The 22,826-nt window shown below is 42.0% G+C and overlaps 1 protein-coding gene across 13 annotated transcripts in view; it reads left to right on the forward strand.

The window, feature by feature from the left end:
- The window catches only part of RERE (arginine-glutamic acid dipeptide repeats), a 402,629-nt gene that overhangs the window by 126,982 nt on the left and 252,821 nt on the right, over positions 1-22,826 (forward strand). For all 13 annotated transcript variants that reach the window (XM_073316831.2, XM_073316829.2, XM_073316839.2 and 10 more), the window contains one exon: positions 6,304-6,774. In XM_073316831.2, coding sequence (XP_073172932.1) covers positions 6,450-6,774 — 325 coding nt within the window. In that variant the 5' untranslated portion in view covers positions 6,304-6,449. The remainder of the gene's footprint in view (positions 1-6,303; positions 6,775-22,826) is intronic.

A 22,826-nucleotide genomic window follows, 5' to 3' on the forward strand; every position in this document is an offset into this window, starting at 1 on the left:
CTGGCATCTCCCTCTGGCTCCTAGGCGGAGGGACGGCCATTCTGTGTACTGTCCCCGCCCCCAGTGCCAGCTCAGCAGTTCCCATTGGCTAGGAACCGTGGCCAATGGAAGCTGAGGGGGCGGCATCTGCAGGCATGGGCAGCACGCAGAGCCACATGGCCGTCCCTCCACATAGGAGCCGGAGGAAGATGCCGGCAGCTTCCGGGGAGTTGCGTGGAGCTGGGTAAGGAGCCTGACTGCACCGCCAACCAGACTTTTAACAGCCCGCTGCTTCCTGGGAGCTGTCTGAGGTAAGTGCTGCCCGGAACCCATGCCCTGAATCTCCTCCTGCGCCCCAACCGCTGCCCCAGCCCTGAGCCCCCTCCCACACCCTGAACCCCTCATTTTTGGCCCCACCCTGGAGCCTGCACCCCAGCCCAGAGCATGTATCCCCTCCCACACCCCAGCCCCCTGTTTCAGCTCGGAGCCCCCTCCCAGCCCCCTGCCCCAGTCTAGAGCCCTCTCCTGCACTCCAAACCCCTGCCCCACCCTGGAGCCTGCACCCCCATCTGGAGCCCTCACCCCAATCTCCTACCCCAGCCTGGAGCCCTCTCCTGCACCTCAAACCCCTCATCTCCAGCCCCACCCCAGAACCCACAGCCAGAGCCCTCACCCCTCTTGCACCCCAATCCCCTGCCCCAGCCCGGTGAAAGTGAGCGAGGGTGGGGGAGAGTGAGCGATGGACCGAGGGAAGGGAGGGTGGAGTGGGAGAGGGGGCGGGGCAAGGGTGTTCGGTTTTCTGCAAATAGAAAGTTGGCAACCCTATATCTATGCTGTGCTGCTGTAAGGTCTCCAGATTAGCTCTCTCCCATTGACATAATTAAAACTCCTCCAACGAGTGGTGGTAGCTATATTGGCGGGAGAGCATCTCATGTTGACATAGCACTGTCCATACTGGTGCTTCTGTCAGTGAAACTTACATTGGTCAGGACTGGTTTTTTTCCCTACATCCCCTGACCAACAGAAGTTTTACTGACAAAAGTGCTCGTGTAGACATGGCGTTAGTCAAAGGTGAGGAGATGACTGGAATGCTGCAGGAGACGGACAATATAAACATAGATGAATTTGCTAAGAGAAGCTTTAGTTGCTGTCAGCCATGGGCCCTTGAATCGTTAGGTGAGATTTTAAATCCTGTTTTCATTCTCACCCAGAATCATGTGTGCATCTTGATACCTAGATTCTTTGTCTTGGGCGGTGGGGAAAAAACTAGCCAGGTTTTGTTAAGCCTGCTTCTGGCATCTATCTCCCCTTCCCAGATCAGCATGATCTTGGCAGCAGGTGTCTGACTAGCTGGACTGTGGTGGTGCTGGCTTAAAAACCCTGTCAGTCAAACAAATTTCCCCCAAATGGGTATTTTTCACCATTGGATGAAGAGGAAGGTTCTCACCCTCCAGCAGAGTCTGTAAGATAACTTAATACAGAGGGCCATAAACTGTATCAATATTGACGAGGTTACGAGGCTGACTTTTTCTAAGTGAAAGATGAGCTTCCACTCCTGATAGAGGAAGGAAAAGCTGACAAAGCTGCTTTGCAGTCACTTGGCTGTTGAGTATGTAATTTATAAAAGTTGGGGCTAATCCTGATACAAAATTGCATGCCATCTGCTCTGGGGGGGAATATATAGGTTATCTACAGATAAGTCTGTCTTAGGGGACATTTCCCTGCGAGTAGATTCTACTCTTGTCACTGGGGGAAGAAAGGTTATCTCTGTTTATAGAAGTCAGCAAGGGCATTACTGACAGATGTGTGAAGGTGGAATTTAAAAGGTCATTGGCTCTAGCCACATCCCAGCTAGAAACTGCTATATACTTGTGCTCATCACATGCCTTGTTAGAATGGCTTGAGGATTAAAGCAGCGGGAAGAAGTGGTAGCACCTTTCTGATTAGCTCGTGGGACTCAGGCCTTATATAAACTTAGCAGCCACTCAAGGCACTTTAATACCTCTAAATTAGGGTATCCCTGCAGTGGAGGCAAGACTTGCTGTTTGTTTTAAGATTTTGTTTTTCATGTCTCTGCATGAGATTCCATTTGGTTTCCTTACCTTTCAGTGTAAGGTTGTGGGTTGTGTAATTGCTTGCTGATTTATACGTAGTATGGATGTTCCCTTCCTCATTTGACTAAAAACAAAAATAGAACAGTCTGTCTCCTTATACTATACATCTTTGCTCCGAATCTTTGATCAAAATAGCCTTGTAGTTTCGGAGGAGAGGGATATGGTGTTCTTATCCCAGGGATGAGAGAAACAGGAACCAAATTCTAAAAACCAAGTTTTTGCATAGGCTTCTTTTCCCTTCCAATCTATACTTACCTTCACTGATTGTGTCCTTGGGGGTTTGAGCCAGTAGATAAGAGTAAACGCAGATGGATGGGTTTAATCAATCCTGAGAGGCTATCAAAATAAAATTGATGTATGCTCTATGTTCTTATAATAGTCATCAGTGTTTCACCATACAGAAACTATTCTCTCCACTTCCTCTTGTCTAAAGAGGCATCATATCAGTATCATCATGTGCTATAGAGGCTTATTCTTTGTCTTTACAGTTTCTGAGATGCCCCTGGGAACAGTCCCGGTTTGGATTTAAAATGGCTAAATTGGTTTGTTGCCCAAAATAAACCTTATATGGTATCAACAAAGAATTTATTTTAGCAGTTAACCCAGGGGAATTATCCAGGCTCTCTCAACATATAGGATATTTATCAGCATGCTGCTGTAGACCCTTGCCATCACTGGTATCTCTGATTTCTCTGGTCAATTGACATCTTCATTGCTATGCTCTTCTCTTTGGACTTGCATCAGATCACCTTGTGTTGGCAGAATGATGGTAACTGCTTTAAGAAGTAAAGGAGTTGGAATGATTTCTTACATGGATGATTGGCTTATTCAGGAAATGCCTCAGATTCAAGCCCTAGCTTGAATCATCCCAGCGAAAGCAATTTTGTGTCTTTGGGCATTTTCAGTGGTGGGAGTAGTAGTTAATAACAAGAATTTATTATAGCTTGTTTTAAGAGATTTCAGATGCACAGAACCAGTTTGCTATTTCTCAAATAACTTTTTAAAAGTCTGAATGTCCTTTTCTTAATCTTAAGCAGTTTCAGAAGGTTAATGTAAGGGGCATTGCATCTTTTGAGGCTCCTGATTTCGTGCTTGCAGTCAGTATCATGGGCTACATTTTCAAGCTGGAATAATTTAAAGCTACAGCTGATCCACCAGGGAATATATCTTTTTGGAAACTGTCATTTGTCCACCTCAGTTGGTCAGTCTCCTTTCATTACTGGCTTCAAAGGCCATGTATGCACAAGGAAAACTGATGATGATTCACCAGTGTCACAGCTCTGTTAGTGGTGGAAAGCTCTTGTGTAGGCGGGTCTTGGATATCTTTATTACCATCTTTTAACCTTGCTATTTTATTATTTGTCACGAAGAAACCACTAGATAAGTTCTTCGTTACTAGCATCCTGGTCTGGATTTGAATTGGGCAACCTAAGTGGTAAAAGTTCTGTATCCCTGAGAACCATCTAGTTCCCTTGACCATAACACTTTTTTATATCCGGGGGAATAGGAATATATTAAAGTGGGCAGACACTACCAAGATCCAGAAGCCATCTGTGTTAACGCCTCTTTAATTCCATTTATTCAAGGGCTGGTGTGCTCCAGTCAGTACCTTTGACTTTATGAACTAGTGAAGAAAATTCACAAGGACAAACATGGGATTTTGGTGTCCCCAGCTTGGGCTCCACTTGAGTAGTTTGTTGACCAGAAGGAATTCAGAGGTCCTCAAATCAGCTATTTACTCTACTTGTGACTTCAAATAACGGTGACTTGCCTCCACTTCTTGGGGATGTCTTTTATGAGGTCAAATATGGAAGAAATGAGTCTGTTGGAGCAAGTTGTTGACAGTTTACTGCATCTGAGAGACTTTGAAGGATTAGCCCTAAGGAATCAAGTGGCTGCCTTTTTGTACCTCCTTCAAGGTAATGACATTGTTCGCTGTGAAATCCATTGTTTTGTAATAGTACTTTTTTGTCACTTGAGTGGTGTAACCTCATCCCCATAAATTACATATTTGAAGCTTGAATTTCTTGTTAAGGTGACAGCCTTCCAGCAGTTGAAGAGTTAGCCTTGATTTCACACTGTCCCCTTTTAACAAAGAAATATTTTTCTAGTGGCAACAGTTTCTGGCAGAAGGGTGGGACAAGGTGAAATTGCAGCTGTACATTCCCCTTTACCTTGATTCACAAGAGCTAAGTTGGCCTTTTGCAGTCTTTCATTTTTGGCTGGGGTTTCTTCTAGGTTTCACTTAAATTGAGACATTAATCTTTTGAAGTTAATAATTTTGTCAATGAGGAGCTATTGGCAGGCAAGTACTGGTTGATTTGAGGGTCTCTAACTTGGAACACTTTTATACTTAGAGTGGAATTAAATCATGATTTTGATTCTGGTGATAGGAAATATGTACTTGAGAATCACACACACTTACTCCTCTTTGCATCCTATCTTAACAATGCCTAAAGTTAGCATAACTGAAGATGCTCCCGGTCCTGGGAATGCTGGATAGGAAAAGCCTCCATTGAAGAGGATTCAAGGCAGCAGTGCGGTTGTCTTTGCAAGCCCTTTGCATGTCTTTCCAGGCTTTTTAGATTGAGTAACCTTTGTTTGTGGTACAGCAATTGGTCACAGAGTTCTTAAAGCAATGGTGCCTTCCTAATTTCCTTGACTACTTTATATCTAAGTGGTGTGGATTGCTTCCCATAACCCTCGACTGACAGATTAGGGAATACAGAGTTGCTTATCTTTTAATTTTTTGTCTGTCTTGGACCTACTCCTTTGGAATGTCTCCCTTTGAGTTAGCATATTTTCAGGAAAATAGTATGACATATGCATAACAATGACTGTAGTTCATATTCCTCCTATTGAATAATTTTAAGAAGTGCTTATGGATGCCTCATTTGGTGCAAATTCTGTTCGAGGCTTTCCAGAAGAGAAGGTGCCAAAAATTTTAACACTGTTGTTTGTGTTGCTGGCTGTCACTCAAAGATGTAACATACAACCTGTCAGTCCAGATTGTTGGACTTGAGTGTTAGAAAAGGCATTTACTGGTAAATTATTTCTTGGTTCCTAGCGGAGAGAACAGGAGACTAGTTTATGTAGCGGTGTTCTGTATTACAGGCTTTCAATTGACTGGTATTAGGTGATGGTGTGATATTTGGGTTTTAGGGAGGAGAGGGGGATTTCTTCTGGGGCGAGGGATGTAAAACTCTGTGCACTCACTGTCAAGGACTGGTTTGCAGTTTGAGGATCCTGGTTCATAGCTCTGAGTTACCACATACTATTCACTTGTAAATACTGTTGTAATAAGTATACTTGCCCAATCCAACCTTGCATTTAAATAAAGCTAAACACACATTACCCTAGTAATGCTTACAATAATGAAAGGGCCAAGATAGGTGTGCTTATTTTTTCAGTAAAGAAGAAAAGTAATTGGTGAAAAAGAGATACTGCTATTCATCCTCTGCCTATTCCATTATTGGTAAAAGAAACCCAAAAGCTGTATGCTACCTATGGTGCACGCAAGAGCAGCTTTGGGCATGTTGCCACCTTATTATGTGAGCCCGTTGGATCTTGCAAGCTAAGTGTGGTCAGGCTAGTTCAACACGTGAAGGGGAGACTTCCCAACAGATAATTGGGAACTGCAGTTAGGATGGGAATTGTGGTTGAGTGGATGTGGTGGTACTCTTTATTTTGTGTCAGCTCTGTTGGATATTGTGCTGCCGAAGGTACTGTTGTTTGATTGATATGTAAAATGGAAATCATGACCTTTTGTTAAAAATTTCCTGGTACTTGTGAGAATAGGGGCTGGGAAATCTTATATCTTGGTCAGACTCAAATACTGGTAATTACATTTTCTCTTCCTAAATCGTGTAGTTCCATTTCTGACCTAAAACTCTGTGTGCTCTCATACCTACAATGTTCTACTCCAAAGGTAGCTATATTTCAGTGGTGGATTAAATTACCTTTGTGTCTAGTTTGTAAGGAGCTTTGAGGAGCTTTTGGGGATGAAAGCTGCTGTGTAAACTATCTGCAAGGTATTTGAAGCTAGTGTTTCACGTATCAAACAGCTGCTTTAAAGGACTTCATGTATTTTACAGTTTTATCTCATGCAAACTGAAATATTTTTGTAGGTTCCTTTTTGATTTTCAGAACTGGAGGGATTGTGAGGGATTTCAGAGTATTAATTGTACCTCTCTTTTTTTCTTCTTTCAAGAGCTTCTTTAAAACGCTGGGGTTGTTGGAGTGGTCGAATTTTTCCTGGATTTGAGTGAGAAATTCAGAAGACTGAAGCCCAGGCTTACTGTCTACCTTTCACGGAGGCCCAGCCGTGAGAGGACAGAAGAAGGCACGTGGCGAATCATGACAGCTGACAAAGAAAAGGACAAAGACAAAGAGAAGGACAGGGACAGGGACCGGGACAGGGAGCGAGACAAGAGAGAGAAAGTGAGAGAGAGCGAAAACTCCCGTCCTCGTCGGAGTTGCACTTTGGAAGGAGGTGCCAAGAATTACGCAGAAAGTGACCACAGTGAAGATGAGGACAATGACAACAACAGTGCCACCACAGAGGAGTCCACCAAGAAAAATAAAAAGAAGCCGCCGAAGAAGAAATCTCGCTATGAGAGAACTGACAGTGGTGAAATAACGTCCTTCATCACGGAGGATGATGTTGTCTACAGGCCTGGAGGTAAAGAACCCTTAAAAATGTGCTAACGTGGACAGTAGTTGTGCACTTGCCTCCCATTTCTTGGCTGTCGCGTACAGCCCTGTGTGCATGAATTTGTACCCTGTTGGTTATAGCTGGGAGGGTGTGTGCTCTCCAGTCGGGGTCATTGCAGGAAGGGGCTAAAACACAAGCTAACCTCTTGGTCTCCTGTCCCTTACCTTTCCCCAAATTCTGGTTGGGCATGAATTCAAGTCTTGTTCTTAAACAAAACACCTGGGGCGATGTGGGTGGGGGAGGCCATGCGGGGCTGGAGCCCAAGAACGAAGCCCACCGCTTTGTGGCCGGAGCCTGCTGCCCCGCCACCTCAAGGCTGGAGCCCGAAGCCTGAGCCCCACCGCTCCTGGGAAGGTGGGGAACTTACAGGCTGCCTGCTCCTTCAGTGTTGTGCCCCAGATGTCTCCAGAGGGGAGCAGGGCCGAATCCCTGCTCACAGCCCCAACACCAAGGCAGCAGCACATCCAGGAGCAACAGGGAGTGGCTGCTGCTCTCCCCCCCCCCCCCCCCCGGGTCCCCTCTCCAATCACAGCTCAGAAGGCTGTGGCCAGAAGAAAAGCCCCTGGTGCCACATTTGAGAAATGCTGATCTAGAATGTGAGGTGCCTAATCTAAATTCTTAGGCTGGATCTATATGAGGAAAGTGGCAGAGCTATTGTGAAATAAGTTATTCTGTGATAAGTGTTCAGAAGAGCTCCGCCTGTGGATGTTCTGTTCAGGAATTAGTGATTTTTATTTAGGAATAATTAATCTGGTTTGTGAGCAGAGTGATTATTCCTGAATAGTGTGTCTATAGGGGAACTTTTCTGAAATAGCTATTATAGAATAACTTACTCCACAGTACTGATGCCAGTCAATTTCTTGTTGTAGACAAGGCTTTATTCTTCACTGCTACCCCTACCCCTCTTCACTTTTATCTTCTTCCTAAATGCATAACCTCCCAGTGAGGGTAGATTAACGTGCACTAGACCAGTGTTTCTCAGTGCCGGTCTCTGAAATCTCCTGGGCACAGTTTAGGAAGGCAGCAAGCCGGCCTGTGATATCGAAAACCTGAGAAACACTGCACTCGACCATGTCAGCTTCCCCATGGGATAAACCTCAAATGCCAGTCTTGGTTTGTGTCCCTGAAGTTTGCTACTGGCTAGCAGCATAAATAATTTTCAAGTTAACCTAGCAAAATTCCTTTTTCTAGGTGTCTGGGCTGCCCCCAAAATGTGTAATGTTTTTATTGTGGGGGCTTCCCCATTAATAAGGCCCACCGTTTCAGTGGCCAGTGTAGGCAGCAAAGCTATGCTATGTTGCAGTGTTTCTTTTGAGCTTTCTACTCCAAGTGAGTCCCAGTTCTATGTTCTAGCCTGGCTGGTGTGCAGTATTTTGTCACGTTTCCACTACAGGCGTTCAGTTGCAACGTAAACATGCAATTCTCCTTGCTTATTTGCTGGAATTTAGAGAGTTTTCTGGTTGATATGGGAAGATACCTGGTAACTGTTGCAGTTGTTGTTCGATATTGAGGTAATGCCATGATCAGTAGCAGGCTTCTGTGTCAATGGGCACTGTACAAATTCGGTTAAACACAGTCCCTACCTCAAATAGGCTGCAATAGGCTCCTGATTACTCCTCCTTTGTATCACTTGTTACTAGAATTTTATTGCCAGCCTTATAAGCACTCTTCAGGGAAGCAGTATTTATAGCAGCTGTGGCTGTAGCAATGAGCCTGGAGACCAGGAAGCTAGTACCCACTCTGCCATTGTCTTGTTTTTTGACACTAGACAAATCTCTTAATGTCTCTACATTGCAGTTTTCCTGACAGATTAAAAAAAAATAAATTGAATGCATACCAGCCTTTATAGAGCTCTTGGAGATCCTTCGGTGAAAGGCACTATATTAGCATTTAACATTTACTTATTAGCAGTGAAAACTGGTACTCTCAGGTTTTTTTTTCTCCAGAGCAATAATAGGAATAACTTACACTTACGGTGGATTTTTCTGTGTGCCAGCTAATTTAATCCCTGCAGGATTACATTTTTTCAGGATCTAATTTTTCCACGTTCAGTACTGACGTAGGAATTTAGCTATGACCATTGTCAGTTAGATTTTCAGACAATGAAATTCCACGTGGAAGTTTTTTGTGGAGATATTCTCATTTCTGATTGCAGCCATCATTTTGAATAACAAACTCTATGTTCAGAGTAAAGAATATTGGAATGCTCAATACCATGAATAATTGCAGTTTCCTCTTTCACCATAAGTGGTATTTATCCTTGTCTCTCCTATCAAAAGAGCTAGCTTAGGGGCTTCACTATTTTTGTCCTGCTTCTCTGTAAATACATCAATGTGCTATAGTAACACTGCTTGAGCAAAACAGACACACACTCCAAAGGAAAACCATGGAAACTAATGATGGGAAACTTGTCTAATTTTCAAATGACGTGTTGTATCTGTGGAACATTAAACTTAATTCTTGTAGAAGCAGATGAAATTGGTATAAATTGCTTAAGTTGGTGATAGTGTGGATATGAGTGTGATCGACTCCTGGACCAGTTGGGTGATTTATTCTCATGTAAAGTGCTCTGAAAAAGCTGAAAAGTAATTAATGCTAAATTCTTTGAGGTTTTAAGGTGTTTCTCTTTAAGTTTTTCTTGCCTATGCAAAAGTTGGCACTTTGCGTTTACTAATTTATTTCCCAACAGCACATCTCATGCTTGACAGGTTTGAGATAGCAATTACCATAATAGTTTTGCTCTTAGTAGACAGGACTTGGAATTGACTAATATTTGATCACTAGTGCAATAACAGCTGGGAGCCTGCATAAAGATAAACTTTGGGGCAGTCTGACTTTGTGTCATAGGATCAAGACCATGTACAGTGTTTTAAGAACAGCTGTTGTGTGGGCATGGAGGTGCAATGGGTTAATGCACTGGCTTTTCATTGCTGAAGGTCCTGGCTTAAAATCTAGATAGAATATCTTTTTGGTCTCTGGTAGTAGTCCACGTTATAGAACTTGGAATTAGTAATCTGTTTACGAGGCTCCCTGTACTGGAATATTAGAGGTATTCCAAGCTTGGGTAGAAATGCATTGGCAGAACAGAAGAATTTAATACAAAGCTTGCCTGCACTGTGCCTTGGTCAAACCATTGTCAGTCTAGTTTTTGATTATTTTATTCACGTCTAGAAAAGAGAGCTTTGCAACCCACATGTCTGGGAGGGGGGTGGGGACTCTGGAAATCAAATCTCTTAGACTGTCAATTAAATGTAAAGGTCCATGCCTCTCTACACACTTATGTTTTCGTTTTCCACATATGCATGCGTACATACATTATTAACTTATAAATACATTTGTAAATATTTTAATTGCTGTGAAACATTAAACAGCTGCCACTTAGTGCCATCTCTGCAGTGGAAAGTGACAGCTGTTGAAAAGGGCACAGCAACACTGCATCCCAGTTAGGTGAGTCTCTTTCCGTTCTAGAGCAGGATGACTTTTAGTCCATTTTAGTGTGCCTGGCTTTCAAAAAAAGGCTGTCCAACATTGGAGGACCTACATGGCTGAAAAGCCCTAGGACTGTAATGAGTATGGGGAAAGTTTAATTCTGAGCTCACACCTCAGTATGCACCAGAGAATAAACATAGACAAGAGACCTTATAAATGTTGTGGAAGTGGGGAAAGCTTCAGTGATTGCTCATGCTTTATTCACCACAAGAGAATCCCCTTGGAAGAGAAACCTTATTTATGTACTAAATGTGGAAAAAACTGCAGTTAGGGCTTGTACCTTTCTATCCGCCAGAGATCATTGAGAGGGGAGAAATGCTATTTATGTACTGAATGTGGGAAAAGCTTCAATCATGGCACAGAGGTTTGAGAAACACCAGAGAATCCATACACGGTAAGAATTCTGTGAATGCTGGCTGAGCATCAATCAGACCTTATTAGGCACCTGAGAGCGCACATGGTTGACAATGTGGGTGAATGATCTGCTCCTACAAATAGAAAATACTTAATTGAACATTATTTTAGGAGGGGGGATGTTGCAAAACAAATTATAAGGGAGCTGGATGCCCAACTTCTGTTCCGAGGTCAGACACTAACTCCAGCCTCTGATAGTGGGCAAATCATTAACCACTCTGTACCCATTTTCCCAATCCCGCTCAAGGAGGTTGTCAGGCTTTTCAAATTACTTAAAGAAGGGCAAAATAGTAGTATTAGGTAAGAAGATTTTAGCTTAACTCAATAACATAATTTGGACTAAAATAACTTTAATAACTTAATTGGAACTAAACTTTCTATTCAGTTACTAACACAATTGAAGATTCCTGGTATGAAACTTGGTTATTCACTTTCCTTTTTTGCCCTCTGACTTGCATCTCTCTCTCTGCTGCACTGACATTCATGGTTAGTGGTGAAAAATTACACCACTACAAGGTTCCTTGTAGGAGAGGCATGAGCTTAGCAACCATCTTAAAAGGTGATTAGCTGTCTGCAGGATATTATAAATAACATCTTAACTGGATTGCTGTCTTAAATGGTAGAGTGATTTCTGTATGGTTTTAAAGAAGGCTAAACGCAAATTACGATTTCATTCTCTAGCTTCTGATTTGCTTCAGTTACATGTGGTAGGAAAAATTCAGAGGCAATAGGGCTGGTGGTGCAAGTCACACAATTGTAAATGGGTGCAGGGGAGTCTAAATTGGTGAAACTTACATAGCAAAGTCCAGGAAGCTGTAAATTAAAGGTGTATGCAATTCGGGTAGCCTAATTTAACTTCAACTCTCCTGTTGGTTGCTTGTAAGAAAAACAATACATTTGATTTGATTTTTATCTGATGTCTTAAACTGAGGACTTCTCTGATCTCTATAGATGTTAAAGTTCCATCACTCTTCATACGAATAGAAGTTTATTTCTGTCTTGTGGCCAAAATTCCCTTCCAAATTAAACTCTGCTGTGCAGCACCTCTGTCTACCAGTTGGTTTTCTTTCTTATGGAAGAGAGGTAAATATTGGGGTCCCCCGAGGATCTATCCTGGGACAAGTGCTGTTCAACGTATTCATGAATGATCTGGAAAAGGGGATATAGTGAGATGTCAGTTTGCAGACTATACTAAATTACTCAATATAGTTGAGTTCAAAGCAGATGGTGAAGAGTTTCAGAGGACCTCAGAAAACTGGGTGACGGAGCAACAAAATGGCAGATAGATTCAGTGTTGATAAATGCAAAGTAGTGCACATTGGAAAACATAATTCCAACTATACATACTAAATGATGTGGTCTAAATTAGCTATTACCACTCCAGAAAGAGATTTTGAAATCATTGTGGATAGTTCTCTGAAAACATCTATTCACTATGTAGTGGCAGTCAAAAAAGCTAGCAGTGTTAGTAACCATTTGGAAAGAGAGAACTAAAATTACGGTATATCGTAATGCCACCATATAAATCCATTGTACGCCAACATTTTGAATACTGCGTACAGAGAAAGGCAACAAAAATGATCAGGGTCTGGAACAGCTTCCCTACGAGGAGAGAGTAAAAAGACTGGGACTATTCAGCTTGGAAAAGAGATGACTGAATGGAGATATGGTAGGTCTATAAACTCATGGACGGGGTGGAGAAAGTGAATAGGGAAGTGTTATTTGCCCCTTCACATAACACATGAACCAGGGATCACGCAAAGAAATTTAATGGAGAGCAGGTTTAAAACAAATATAAGGAAGTACTACTTCACACAACACACAGTCAGTTTGTGGAATTTGTTGTCAGGGGATATTGTAAAGGCCAAAAGTATAACTGGGTTTAAAAAAAGAATTAGATAAATTCCTGGAGAATAGGTCTATCAGTGGCTATTAGCCAAGATGGTTAGGGGCAGCCCCATTCTCCGTGTCCCTAATCATTGGAATACTAGAAGTTGGAACTGGATGACATGGTGTGGATCACTCAAAGTGCCCTGTTCTGTTCATTCCCTTTGAAGCATCTGGCACTGGCCACTGTTGAAAGACCGTATACTGGGCTAGAGGAACCATTGGTTCTTATCTTATGTTCTTCTCAGCCCAGAAATGGCTGCATTTCACTGGTGTTGGATGTAGATAGTTAATAAAATTGCTTGGAATCCTTTTGGAAGAAAGATTAGATAAATATAAGATGCAGTATTTTACTGTTGAGAATATGAATGTGTGTGTCCCTAGTTAATGTTGCATACAGTGTTGGTACATGTACATCTACGCCATGAGTCTGAATTTGTAGCTTAGCCCTTATATTTTTATTTGAAGTTACACAAGCCCATATTGTGTAAACTTGGTTGGCCCTGTAGTATTTCCCCCATGTCTAATCTAGTTTCTTTTTTGTCTGGCAGCTATTGCTCTTCTTTTGTCCAAATGAATTTGTGATGGTAACAAATGGATTTATTACACAGTGTATCCAGATTTGCTTACAGGCTTCTTCAGCATGGGGTGTAGTGATGGTATAAGTTAGCTTGATCAAGAAGGTAAATTAGTTTCTCTTTCACCCTCTGTACCCAGTCAGATGATTTGGGTTCTGTTTCCTTCCATTTACAGTGACGACTGAGTCCATCTATAATACAGCCTTCTTCCAAGATGTAACCAGGTTCTAACAGGGCTGACTTCACATACAGTTCACATCCACACACAGCATGATTTATACATGGTTTTGAACTGTGTGGGTGTATCTTGTTTACGACCATTATGGCTCTGATTACATGATTGGCAGGCTGTAAGCAGATTCTAACCGTAATCTTCTGCTGTGCAGGCCACCTCTCCTAACCATATCTGCTACTGGAGTAGTCAGTCCTCCTACTGCCTGGCTGTCTGTGCAGGAGGATATCCCTATGTGGAAAAACACCCACAGTCCTCTGTGTTTAGGGTCAGCAGCTTAGACACTATAGGACATTTCTCCAGATTTTTTTCAGGGCACACTGTCATATACACCACTGAACAATATTTTTGATACATGGTTGTGAGCATGATGTTGTGTGGATTTGCTGACCTAGCTATATTTAACAAGTTTCTATCAGTAGTGTGAATAGGGCCTAGCTGCTACTTTGTGATGTCAGCCCTTAGTCTTGAAAGGAACTACATGCCATCATATCTGCTCTGTTTCAATGTAAGTCTTGCTTCCATGAGTTCATACTCAATGAATGTCATATGACCTAGACAAATTGGAGGATTGGGCCAAAAGAAATCTGATGAGGTTCAATAAGGATAAGTGCAGGGTCCTGCACTTAGGATGGAAGAATCCAATGCACTGCTACAGACTAGGGACCGAATGGGTAGGCAGCAGTTCTGCGGAAAAGGACCTAGGGGTGACAGTGGACGAGAAGCTGGATATGAGTCAGCAGTGTGCCCTTGTTGCCAAGAAGGCCAATGGCATTTTGGGATGTATAAGTAGGGGCATAGCGAGCAGATCGAGGGACGTGATCGTTCCCCTCTATTCGACATTGGTGAGGCCTCATCTGGAGTACTGTGTCCAGTTTTGGGCCCCACACTTCAAGAAGGATGTGGATAAATTGGAGAGAGTCCAGCGAAGGGCAACAAAAATGATTAGGGGTCTAGAACACATGACTTATGAGGAGAGGCTGAGGGAGCTGGGATTGTTTAGTCTGCAGAGGAGAAGAATGAGGGGGGATTTGATAGCTGCTTTCAACTACCTGAAAGGGGGTTCCAAAGAGGATGGCTCTAGACTGTTCTCAATGGTAGCAGATGACAGAACGAGGAGTAATGGTCTCAAGTTGCAGTGGGGGAGGTTTAGATTGGATATTAGGAAAAACTTTTTCAGTAGGAGGGTGGTGAAACACTGGAATGCGTTACCTAGGGAGGTGGTAGAATCTCCTTCCTTAGAGGTTTTTAAGGTCAGGCTTGACAAAGCCCTGGCTGGGATGATTTAACTGGGAATTGGTCCTGCTTCGAGCAGGGGGTTGGACTAGATGACCTTCAGGGGTCCCTTCCAACCCTGATATTCTATGATATGTTTGAGTGTTGGGGTTTGCTAGCTTTTCTCTGAACTTTTTTGAGTTAAAATTAACTATAGCTCCCTACTTCTGACCTTGCTAGGGACTATCTGTGTAATTCAAGGTGCTTTTACTTCAAGTCTGTCAACGCCACTCCAATTCACCATGGAGACCCTCAAAAGTTTGGGGACCACTGCTCTAGGTTATGGTCATCATGAAAAAGTTTGAGTTTCAGCTTCATTCCAGAGGGAAGAGACATGAAAGAAAACTTAGACATTAAGAATAGTGAGATCATTCTTGTGGATTTGCAGCTGATTCATTAACTTAAAATTAGCTTTCTTTGGGTATCCCAGCAGATTACCTTTGAGTGTATTTGGCGCTGGGTAGAGAAGGATCAGAATTCCTGACTGATCAGATTCCAGAAGTTTCATCATCAAATTTACCCCTCCTTGGACCAGGAAGGCTTTGTCTGTCTCCCAGGATCCGTGGGTGTATGTTGGACTTTGTTGAGTGGGCCTGTCTATTTCCATGACCTTTTTCCCTACATGTGTCTTGATGAATGGAATAAAAAAGAACCAAAATACTACATCTTATAGATCCCCTCTTCCCCCCTCCCCCACAGGTGATGGTCAAGGGGGCATTATTCTTCGTAAAGATTAGAACCTGACACACAAGGGTTTTTGTTATTACCGAGTGGACTGTAGTCATACCACCAATGATAGGGTGCAGGAATGTTGTTACGATAAAAAAAAAATCAAATCAATTGAGGTGGATCCACAGAGAAACACTTCGCTGTAAATCATTTGGAAATGAGGGCAGTGTTGTTTTCACTTGCTATCCAGAACCATTTAAAGGGATCTACAAGGATTAAAAGGATTTGTAAGCATCCATTCCAGCAATGATATCAGTAGTTATATGCAACAGATGCCGCAGAGTAGCAGGAACAAAGTCCTGGTAGCAGAGAGGGTAAAAGTGCTTCTGTGGGAAGAATAGTACCTTTCAGCACTGTCTGTATCCTCCAGGATCCCAAAGTGTTGGGCATTCACCCTTGGGGAGGATGTTTTATTAGTCGGTGTTCCTTGAACTGTGTAAGCTCTGAACTCCAGAGTTGTAAACCACTGGAGGCATGGATAATAGAGAGATACCAGTCTTCCTTAGCAGAAGCAGAAATGCATAAAGGAACACATGGCATAAGTTCACTGATTTGCAGGTAAGACTGCAAACTGGTGTGTCAATTACAAGAATTGTACTGAAGTATTACCCAGCCAGAGCTATATCTTTGGTGTGAGGAAGATCATGGGGCATCTCTCTACCATCCAGTTGTTTAAAATATCTGAAAGGAAGGATATTCTTAACTCAACATCGTAGGTCTAATGCCCTAATATAGGTCCAGGCTTCCTAAATGTTATAACATCTCTAATGGCCAGAGTGATTTGGAGCCTCTGTTGGTGCTTGAAGAGCAGCAGCACACCAGCCCCCTCGCTTTGACTTGCTGGAAATAATGCCACTTACTGAAATGCCAAACACCACTTCTTATAGTATCTGTGTTCTTTTTTTAAATCTTTTTTCCAAATACTGAAAAATACCCAAATACCCCTAAACTTGTTAATTAAGAATGGACTTGATTGTAACTGCAGGTGGTAACAAGCGGCCTTTGAAACACTTTGGATAGTACTTGTTTGTTTTTAAGTATCTTCCTCTTGCTTAGGTGATGGAAACACAGAGTAAGGATAATACCAGTCTATATCCTGGAAGGTGCAGTATCATATTTTTCTGCCAGACTGCACCATATGTTGCTTAAGACCAGTTGTAAGATATCTGGACAAAGGAACAGAAGATCCAAAATTTTAGGTTATCAGGAGTTTTTACTCTGAGCATTGGCAGTAACACTTGCCTGTTTAAGTGCTTCATAACTAGCTGGATGAAATGCTTATTTAGTGTAGCTGAAGTTGCAAAAGGAAAGAGAGCGCTCAGCAGATAAGGCACACTCCTCTCAAACACAGGTAGGGGGAGAGGGTGGAGCCCTCCTTGCTAGAGAGCAGGAATGCTGTAATTTGGATCTTTGTTCTTTCTTTTGATAGACATCACTGCCTGAGACAGATTCATGTTACTCAACAGATTGTGAGCTTTCTTTATTACAAGTTAGGAAAGACATGATTTTTGAATGCTGCTGCTTCTGATAAGCTTGTAGGGAGGTACTACATGTAGTAATAGGATATTCTTCACAACTTTAGTCATGTTTGTCGAGTGTGGAGTATCTGGGCAAGTGTCGGAGAACACGACAGGACCTTAAACTGTATTTCTGCCATTCAGGATGTTTCAGACCCTCATCTTCTGGGAAATCTCCTATTGTTCTTATGGACTCTGGGAAATTACTGTCCACTTATTCCAGTTAAATTCAGGTTTTCCCAATCTTTGCTACTGGAGAAGATATCTTGAGTGAAACAGTTTGAGCACTGACTCCTTTGAGGGCATAGGTGATATGAGTTGAAAGCTTTGGTAAGAGTTCTGTCCCTTGGTGCTGTTTAGGAGCAAGCATAACCCCTTAAGCTATCATATGGATAGGCATCAGAGAACGAAAGAGACACTGAATTATCAGGTCACAAATGTACCCTTGTGAAATGCTGCTGCACAGTTGTCACTAGATATATCAAAGTGAGATCTTACATACTTTTCACATTGTGGTACATTCTCTGATTATATTTTAAGCAGTCATTTTTCAAAGCCAGTCCTTTGCAGGCTATGAAATAGTCTGCAGTCCAATGTGGCTCAGACTTGGAGCCTGGAGGTGGTGTATTATTACACTAGCACAGTGAGGAAAACAGTAGAAGCTGTCCGGTCATATTTTGTTTGTAATTTTTAGGCTTGATACTAATGTCTATCCAATGGACTGCATCAAGTAGAATTCCAAACACAGTGGAACCAGACTTATATTTACCTAGAATCTAATTGGACTGAGATTTCCTGCAGTTGTTAAAATCCACTGCCCTTCTGCATAGTGAGCGAGCATTTGAACTCCCACTCCTGAGGTTTAGCTTTTGCTGGCTCAATTAATTGTTAAATGTTCCCTTTATTATAATTGTATATTGTAGTAACTGAGGAAATTGCTGAAACAGTTTGTTTAATCTGAAATCCTCTGAGTTTTATAAAAACTCCTATTAAAAAAAAAACAGGGAGAGGAAACAGTTTTGTTTTTAAGTGGTGTGGTGGTATTTGAGTTGGAAAACATTAGCGAAATTGAATGCAGGAGTTTGGCTCCTGCCTTGACAGCGATTGGCTTGTATTTGACATTGACCCATGTGTTTGTCATTCTTCCAGATATTGCCTTCTATTTTTTCTGACAGCTTCACCAGCTGAGAGGCAGATGTGCCAGAATTTAAAAATATATATATTCTAAGGCACTTTAAATATAGACAAGTGTTTTTAGGTTGGTGAAATTACTTAAAGGCATGTGTTATGGGGAAAAATACTCGACTGGGAATTTCAATTTGAATCCTATAGTTGAGCTGTTAGATAAAATGTAATGGGATTATTTACTATGTATCTCATAGGAAATAATATGTATGTTTTCAGAAGCTATTATTAGAGACTGACAGCCTTCCTCCTCTCAGATTTATGCACCATGGGTCTGATTCTGCATAGGGATATGCATGGGTGGACCCTTCTGTCTGCCCAGGTCTTTGCTAGTTTGGAGCTTAAATTTTTTTGTATTCTGACCTGATCTGGTCTCCCTTTCCCTCCTCATTTTCAAGCTTGTATCACTATAAATAGTGAAATAGTAGTAATATATCATCTTAATAGCGAAGTATTTAGGGCCAGATTTGCAGCTGTTATGCATCTGCATAACTTCAGGAGCAGTGCTTATTTATGCAAGTCGATGAGCTGACCCTTATTTTTCATGTTTATACAGTGCATGTCTAACCGGCTCTAAATATGTGAACAATCAAATTAAAAAAAAAACAAAAAATCAAATCCCTTCATGATTATCATCTGAGATAGTGTTGTTTTTTTTAAACAGTAAGGACCACCCTACCTCTATTAAAACCAGCTGCTCTTAATCCACCTCTTCTTTGAATAAAAAAGAGTAAGACCGGCTGGGTAAATGGATGTGCCTTGCAGCATGCCAGGAAGGTCAACAAAGCATGTGGACAGAACAGAAAGTTTCCCTTTGAACTTGGTTGAAGCATGTTGAACTTTGTGACATTTCCAAATGCAGTGAAGTTTGTGTTGCTGCACAAATTATTATTTACCTTTGTTCTTTTAATATCTAGTGATTGTAGTTTGCTTTTATTCTCAGCATTTGAAATATTATGAAAAATGTTAATATAATAGAGAGATAAGTAATTCTATGGTGCAAAAATAATCCCACTGTAGATCAAGTGAGTAATATTGGCTACTTACCTGTACATATAATATAGGCTCTCTAGTTCCTTTTACAGAGCACATCATTATATGCTAACGTGATGTTTAAATTGAAGACAGAATACAACAAACAGCTGGTTAGAGTTCTCTAATTATATTTCTGTTTTCCTTTTGCAAGGAAGAGCATTGAAGTAATGTTTCTGTAAGGCCTATTAGCAGAAATAAAATACATAAAGTGAACTTAAAAAGGTAAAGATAGTTATTTCATGTTCTCTCTAAATGTGGCAGGCATTGTTCTGTCTTGTTTTTGTGGTGGGGGCAGCTGTTAATACTTGACAGATGGAGTCTCACTTAAGGCTGATCAATAGAGGTTGATGCTGAAAATGGTTTCTTCTTGCTTTTGTTTGGTTATCTGCACAGATCCTGAAAAATGATGACATGGGGGTGGGGGAAGGGAAAGCAGAGAGGTTGGGAGTTTGTAGGAAGGGCTTTAATGTTAATCCAATATGTCATTTTTCACACTGTCCGTTTATGTTAATATGTAAAATGAAGAGAGCGCTTAATGGCTTCTCAGAGCAAATGAGTCATGTGCAAGTGCAGAATTTCAGACAAGGTGATCATTCTCTGTGGGCATTAGTCCTCTCTGATATCTTCAGCCCTGCATGTCCTATCACAGTGCATCTTTTTGATTTGCTATCATTGACTGTTAGAGTGAAATCTGATTAAAAATCATCAGTACGCTGGAAGCTTTGTAAATTTGCATGACCTTATACAAAGACCGAGTAACACATGCTCCCTACACCAAATAGCTTGCACTCTAAAAATGATATAAGATACCTTGTAAAGCTAAAGTATTTTGCGCTTTTGCAGGGTCTAGAGTGAAATTTCACACAAAGACCTTATTGTTAGGTTTTTGGTACATGGCAGCAGCAGCTATAATGGAAAAGTGGTGGTTTAATTACTATAGGTACTCATGGTGCACAGATACCAGGGGTTTTGAAAATTGCATTAGGGAATTACTTTTGCAGTAGATGAACATAGGAAGATTGCAACTCCTAAACAGAATAACACTTATTAATGTGGAATACAGTACATCTTTATAAAACTAGGTAAATGGAAATCTGAGTTAAAAACACTACTAGGAGTGAGTTTGAAGAACTGTAAAGGTGGGGAATTCCTTGAATCTGGCATTTTTCAAGAAATGAAGCTGGCAGATTGTTTTTGTTGTTGTGGTATTTCATGGTCTTTGAGACTTTCTTGAAGTTTACTGTTTAGCTTTAATAGAAAGTTGCACCAGTTTTGGTTAGCACATCATTCTGAAATTTCATGGGGAGAGATTAATTTCTTCTGTCATCTATGAATTAATGGAAGACCATACTATCTTGCAATTTAACTTCAGAATGTAGGTTTTGTAAAACAGTAGCTTTTCAATACTTTTATTAGTATATTAAAGAAAAAAGGCAATCAGTGTTGTGGGTTGATTGTAAAAGTTCACCTGCAATTTTGCAAACCAAACACATTTGTATAAGTGCATCAAAACGAATGCATTAAACTGACTATAATTAAATGAAACTGTTGTTCCTTTTTAATTGTTCAAATGGAATGTGAAATCAAGAGGTAAATACAGCTTAAACGTTGAAAAGAAAACTATATTTTAAAAATTTCATTTTAACTGTCTGCTGAGCTGGTAACACTGGGAAAGTATAAATAACTTAACAGTATTCTTTTAATTGTACTTAAAATAATTTCCCCCTGTAACCTGGTCATACCAGGCGAAAGACCGTTGTGGTGTTGGTCCTCCTTTCATCCTATAAAGGTTGTATTGAGCCAGGGATAACCAGAGGCAACAGGTTTGTCACAATGAGGAGAGGTCTGAGAGTACATGTGCAGAAAACAAGCTACAGAGGGAAATATTCCCACTCTGTCCAGATAAACAGGCATGGCTCTGCCCAGTCTTCCTCCTTCATTTAAAAGTCCAAGACATTATGGATGGTTTCACTGAAAGCTTTTCTTCTGGTATTGTATTGTAACAGGGGTGCTGATCTTATCAAACTGGAAGTCTTTCCAGTTTTGGTGACTCAGGTGTAGAACATTGTATTCTTCTTCAAGTGATGGTCCCTAAGTGTATTCCATACATGGGATACATGTGTGCACCATGCTTTTGAGTATGGAATTCTTCTCAAGCAGTGTCCATTGGCCTGTATACGCGCTGTAGCTCTCCTCGTGCTCTGAACTGAGGGCATAAAAAGTGGTGCGGGCCGATGCTCTGGTTCGTTAGTGCTGCCGGATGGTCTGAGTTGGTATCTTTGGTGTTCTTGGCTCCTTTTTTACTGGAGCAGTTTTTCGTAATTTTAACCATCTTTATAGTATATTTTAACACAGTATAATTAGATAAAACAGTATAATTAGATTAAAAGGTGATGATATCACTAACAGAGCTGTAACACCAGTGAATCATCATCAGTTCTGGCCTTTATTGTTTTTGTTCCCCACCTGGGAATTTTCTTCCCAAGAAGTCTGAGATTATGCCCAGGGTCCTGGGGTTCAAAAATTGTTTGCTGCCCGTGCTCCTTTTCCAAACATCAACGCTGCCTGGGTGAGGCTCATATTTCTACCAAGTCAGCATCTGTTGCTCTTTTGCCTCTAGAACTCATGAGTCAGGAACTGAGACTCAAAACATCTTATGGAGAAGGCAATTAAGCCCCAATCAAATCTAGGCTGGGGACCTCCCCCGCCATGATATCAGTCTCACCAAGCAGGCAGTGCTCCTCTGAGCACAAGTGCAGGAATGGAGGCTAAGACTGTTAAGCCTAAGAAGAAGGCTTCATGTGAGAACAAGGAACACTCCAAATGACATAAGGACAAGACGTCTTTGTCTAAAACTGGCCCTAAGAGAGAGGATCACTCCCCAACCTCATCAAAGTCCGGAGAGCTGGCACACACAGGTGCTAAGGACTTAGACCCCTGTAAATCTTCTTGACATGAGAAGGGAGGTGCAGCAGGGTATGGATCTGACAGTTCCAACGTGGGCTCCAATGGTGAAGGCTTGTGATGAAAGCTCCGATGGTGAAAGCTGCTGGTGCTCCCATCTATTTTTAGAGAGGATGCGGGGCGGTAGTGACACAGCCCCAGAAGGTGCCAGCCACCGTGGGGACCAGGGAAGCTCTGGTCCCGACTACTCAGCCCTAGGGTGCGAGAAGAGTCCGTTGACCATCTCAAACCCACATCTCCCCGGAGGACATTTTTGCTGTTCCCTCTCCGCATTCACCTCTCCTAGCGGGACTGTTTCTATTCTGGGATGGCGTTACACCAGAGGAAGAGACTATCTGACGATGCAGAGGGGTGTTCCCATCCCACCTGCCAGCCTTGAGGCGCAACCATTGGTTCTGCCAATAATAAGATACGGGATCCGGCTTTCTCTTCCGTTGAGTCTGAGGCCCTGCAGGAGTCTCTGTGGCATCTGGCAAGAGGTGGCATATAATAGGAGCTCCAGAAGATCCAGGGTCTGTCCCACGATGAGATAGGATTGGCCAAAAGAGAAGTGCCATGGGGAGGGGAGTGTCCTCTGCCAGTTGTACCATCCTGCTGGCAGTGTTTGGGAACCATGGGAGCTCTACCCTAGACACCCAGGTTTGGTGCAGGAGTCCTGTTTGACATCGTCTGAACATCCACAACTGGAGTATTTGGAAGGGGAATGTGAACAAT

This window comes from Lepidochelys kempii, chromosome 18, assembly GCF_965140285.1.
Source record: "Lepidochelys kempii isolate rLepKem1 chromosome 18, rLepKem1.hap1, whole genome shotgun sequence".
Taxonomy (NCBI): Eukaryota; Metazoa; Chordata; order Testudines; family Cheloniidae; genus Lepidochelys; species Lepidochelys kempii.